Below are 5,207 nucleotides of genomic sequence, written 5' to 3'. Positions count from 1 at the left end.
ACACTGCCCCCGAGATTTGCATACCGCGCCCCCCTATCCGGACCCTCTGTAGTGATCGGATCTACCCGAATACACAAGTCACAGACTTTGCTGATGACAAATGTCCACCTGGGCGCGACAGCTGTTCCCAAATTGTCTTTTGGTATTCAACAACTCTTTGTTCCCAATTTGTTTCTTCCCACTCTGTGATTGAATCTAGCCTTCTTCCATCTGTTCGCCCCCCTTGCTTTGACGTGATTACTCAAGAAAAGGCCCTCCGCCCAAACGGCCGACACCTCTGCGCTGAGTATGTCCAGACATGCACAAATTAACCAAAACTTTAAACATGATACAATTTTGTTCATAGATTTCTCTATCAACAAGTTTTAAAATCATTGATCCTGGTCTTATGTTTTTGTATCACAAAAATTTTGTATTTGGGTGTCAAAGCAATCAATGAGGAAATGTTGTGTTTGCTCTTTCAAAATGCTCGGTGTTGCAGAAAGAGGATGTGCCTTGCCAAAGCATTTGTTGAAAACATGTTGGGGCATGGACGTCCAAACTTTTTCCACTGAGGGCCATGTATGGGAAAATGAAAGGAAGGGGTGGGCCACTTCATTCTACTGTTGTTGAAACATGCTAAAATCATTACAATATAGAGGAGGTCAACAGATGCTAATCGGTTCAAAGTACAGTATTGAAAGTTTGCCACCTCCCCCAACTTTCAAAACATTTAACTGCGCCGTGTGTCGGGGTGACAAGACAAATAGTAGTTTTGGCATGACACTTTTTAAATGTAAAAATTATTTTGTAACTTAACCTTTCAATTTGTTTAAGTTTTATTTTCAATAGTAAAGCAGCCAATATCTTGCAACAATCAACTATTTTAAAAAATCTAAAATAAAAAGTAGTGTGATACATTGGAACATTTTATCAAAAAAAGAAGCATAAAACATGTCAGGAAAGTATATTAGATCGATTGAACTTGAGGTGGGATTATTCAGGGGCACTTTTAAATTGTGGTGTGTGCTGACTTGTTGAAAATGTGATTAATAATTGAAAACACAGTTTTGTCCCCAGTTGAGAGGAGACAACCACAAAATTGCAGTTATTTTTACTTCCTCCCTCGAAAAGATTTAAAAATATATATTTTCAATTGGGTATGAGGTTACATGTCACATTTATGCTGCGAAGTTTTGAAATGATTTATCTTGTTCCAATTTTATCACAAACCCCGCCATTTGAACAGGAGTGCGTTTATATCCACGGCATGCATTTTCACTTACAACGCACAGCTACATGTAGCACATTAAAGTGCAAGTTGTGCTGTTAAACCACACAAACACTGTAAAAAGTGCTTTTTTGTCATATTTTATTAGGTTTTTTTTCGCTTTCATATTCAAGTATGTGGATACACAGATCCATCAAACACAATCAATAGCAAATAATTGAAAATTCTTTTTTTTTATTTGAAACACAAACCTTCAAAACGCTCCACACCCCTTACTTGCATTTCTCCCACCACTGGCTAAGACACATAGAACTGCTTGTAAACATGATACAAATCAATCTGCAATTTGTTTAGAAAAGTAATTTAGTAGAAAAATATAGTCTTTTACATAGGTATTTCTTTCTTGGGAATTGTACACAATGTCACAGTATAACATACAGAGAAATGAGACAAATAGCGCTCTGGAAGTTATAAGGCCATTGGTTTTTTTTTTTTTATAGAAATACGAAAAGGACGACCTACAAAAAGTCAGCCAACTGTCCTCTTCATAAGTGAAAACCACCAGGCATGCAAAACTGTATAAGCTGTTTTTTTGTTTTGTATTTCCCCGCGCCCCACCCACAGGTTGGTATAGAAGGTTCTTTTTTTTTTTCAAAAATTGCAGCAACAATCAGGTGTCACTTCTAGGGACAGTGGGCCCACACAACCAGTGTTGGGTGTAATATGCCAGAACAACGAGAAGCATCTCAGAGGTGCTGGACAGGGCCACAATGAAAGGAGCTTGTGACGCGAAGTCGGCCTCCACCCGGCGGAAGGACAGCTGCATGACAGCCAGGGCCAGCAAGCTGTTCTGGACGCCCACCTCAATGCTCACCGTCTTCCTCTGCGGTGGTGCCAGGCCGGCTAGCTTAGCCAGAAGTGCCCCGACCAACAATCCGAGCAAAGGCACCGTCACGCCGACAGCCACAATGGGAGGCCTGACATTGGCCAGTATAGATGCGCCCATTTGGTAGGCCATAAAAATGCCACCAACAATGAGCACAAAGCTAAAGGGCCTAATGAGTGCGAGCAAGACACGAGTGAGGGCGGGCAGGCGTAGCTTGACCAGCATTCCAAGAGAAATGGGGATGGCAATGAAGAGGAGGGTGCCAAGAATCTTCACGAATGGCACATGCAGTGCTGCATGCACCCCGAGCAGACGTCCATACAGAGCTGATGACAGAGGCATGGCTGCCACCGCCACCACTGTAGACACCAGAGTCATGGAGATAGCCAGGGTGACATCTCCTCCAAGCAGTAGACTGTAAAGGTATCCGCCTCCGCCACCCGGGGCGGAGCATGTGATCACCAGGCCCAGTGAGAGCGCTTTGGGTAGCAAGGCCAGCTGAGACACGCTGTATGCATACAATGGCATCACCAGGAACTGACCCAGCACCCCAAGGAACAGAGGCACGGGGCTTTTCAGTAGGGCCTTCAGTACCTCCACCTCTACCTTGCAGCCAAAGGCACACTTGTTGACAAAGATGAGGGGAAGCAGAGCAAATAGCACAGGGTTCTCTGAGAAATGGGAAAGTCCACCTGACTGGATGACTTGTGTGGCGGGGTCATCACTCCCAGGGGCCACCACGATGCAATAATCTGTCCTCTCCTCGATCAGAACGGGCATCGAATCCTGGTTCTCTTCCAACAGTTGGATTTCCAGCTGAGCCTTTCCTGGGAAACCAGAGTGGATACTGATAATGTAGTTCCTTGCAGGTCCCGCATGGCCACCGTCTGTCACATTCAAGATGGAGAGGACCTCTGGGTCTAAGGAGCGCACTTTCACAGTCTGTTTCCAGCTCTTTCGGCTGTTGTATTGGCTGGAGATTACAATCACGCCCTTGGTGTTTTCAGGAAACTCGAATTCCTGTGACGAACCGTCCCCAATGGCGATATACCTGCTGCTATCCGCCGTCAAACTGGAGGGGTTGCTGCGGTTGATGGTCTGATTTACCGTGACCCACGCCCAGTCTGCTTCGCCGGTAACAAGGAAAAAACAGCAGAAGGTAAATAGCGTCCTCATTGTATTCAACGACAGGCGCCGCAGAGAAACACTTTTCTCCACCAGCACCCTCCGCTCCCCTGCCCTGCCACGCTGTTACTCCGCGACGTCAAACAATGACATTGTTGTCTCCGGTGTAAAACAAGAGCGTTAAATAGGGATCGACATCGCGTCCGTCTCCCGTTTCATCATCGCGGCCATCATACCGGAACCCAAACATCAGCCCGCCCTGTCCAGTCAGAGACGTGCGCATCGACAGGCAACAGCACACAGGAAATACAGCAGACGCGTAGGTTCCTCTTTTGAGGTTGTCATTTCGCTCTTGTCGTCGCAAAAATGTCCGACTCGAGCAACCGACATATCCCGTAACCCTTAATCTTTCGTAAATTTAAGGAATCATATGCAGTGCTTGCTTGCGTTGAGTGGAAGTTCCGGTTTGTGCTTTCCAAAATAAAGCAACTTTTAAAGAGCGAATTGTGTTCAAACAATAGCGTTTCGAAAAACAAACTGATATGTAAGGGCAGCTCTCAAATTTTAACAGCCCCTTTTGTAAAGTAACATTGGGATTGTAAATGATCACTTATAAATATTCTTGGTCAGAAGCACAACGAATTGGATTCCAAGGGCGTAGCCAGATAATTTTCAGTCGATTGCCAAGGTGACATAACACCTCAGTGATGGCTTAACAAAGGTGGGGGTTGTTCATGGGTGTGTCATTCTTTATCATACCATCCACAGTCAGGGTTTCATGAAATAAAATTCACGCATATTAAGAACAAAGCCCAACGCACTCACGATCAAGCAAGAACAAGAAGCTACGTTTTGCTCTACTTCATTCACTAGAAAATGCCGTTTTCTTTGCTTTTGTGTACTCTTTCATAGTCTCTTGCACTGATTCACGAGCGAACAGACACTTACAGGGATCAACTGTCACCAATGAATCGTGGATGATATCTCAAAAGCACAAAGCACAAACATCTTTTAGCTCTTCAGAATACAAAACATTGCTTTTTACTTGCTTTTGTTATGAGTGTGCTGGGCAATATTGGTACAAAGCCAGTTCCAATGAAGCTGTGACCTTATGTTAAACATAAATAAAAACAGACTGAAATTATTTGGAAATCATGCTAAACCTATACTTAATTGAATGCACTTCAAAGACAAGATATCTAATCTTCAAACTGGTAAACTTTGTTGTTTTTAGCAAATAATCATTTTTAATTTTATTTTATGGGTGCAGCACTTTCCCAAAAAGATGGGACGGGGTCATGTTTGGGAACAGAGGACATTAAATGTTGAAGATTTGTAGGTGGATTTTTTTTTCTTATTCTTGCTTGATGTACAGTTTCAGCTGTTCAACAACATGGGGTCTTTGTTGTCATATTTTGGCTCCGAAGATGGCGCTGTTGTTGGCAACCGTTTTCAAGTGCTCTGCTGTTTTTTTGTCAACACGAGTTCTTGAAAAAGTTGTCTACTTCTGATTGGTGGGTTCATGAGATTTCTATAGAAATGATCCATTCATCCATCCATCCATCCACACATTTTCCAATCTGCTTTATCTTCACAATGGAGGCGGTGGGTGCTGGAGCCTATCCCAGCTGTCTTCAGGCAGTAGGCGGGGGACACCCTGAATCGCTTGCCAGCCAATCGCAGGGCACACAGAGACGAACATCCATCCGCTCTCACATTCACACCTAGGGACAATTTTGAGTAGTCCATTAACCTGTTTTTGGAATGTGTGAGGAGACCGGAGTACCCAGAGAAAACCCACACGTGCTAACCAGTCAACCACCGGGCCGCCGAGATTAATCTTAATATAAGAATATTACGTGTGAAAAATTACAAATTTTTGGAATGTACAAATGTTCGGAAAAAATGGTTCCCTAGTTGAATTCAATGATCTGAACATTTTGCATTTTGAGTTGCAAGTTGCTTGAATGATAGTCTTATTGAAAA

The 5,207-nt window shown here is 43.6% G+C and overlaps 1 protein-coding gene across 1 annotated transcript; it reads right to left on the bottom strand.

Moving 5' to 3' along the window:
• Nucleotides 1-1,446: 1,446 nt before the first annotated feature.
• On the bottom strand, nt 1,447-3,628 carry slc10a3 (solute carrier family 10 member 3). The gene has a single exon (XM_019871732.1). The coding sequence runs from the start codon at nt 3,270-3,272 to the stop codon at nt 1,881-1,883; it is 1,392 nt and encodes a 463-aa protein (XP_019727291.1). The 5' UTR covers nt 3,273-3,628; the 3' UTR covers nt 1,447-1,880.
• Between the last annotated feature and the right edge of the window lie 1,579 nt (nt 3,629-5,207).

The sequence above is a fragment of the Hippocampus comes genome, unplaced genomic scaffold (genome assembly GCF_001891065.2).
Source record: "Hippocampus comes isolate QL1 unplaced genomic scaffold, H_comes_QL1_v1.1 scaffold623, whole genome shotgun sequence".
Lineage (NCBI taxonomy): Eukaryota > Metazoa > Chordata > Actinopteri > Syngnathiformes > Syngnathidae > Hippocampus > Hippocampus comes.
The sequence above is the reverse complement of the archived record's forward strand: the minus strand, read 5'-3'. Positions and strand labels throughout refer to the sequence as shown.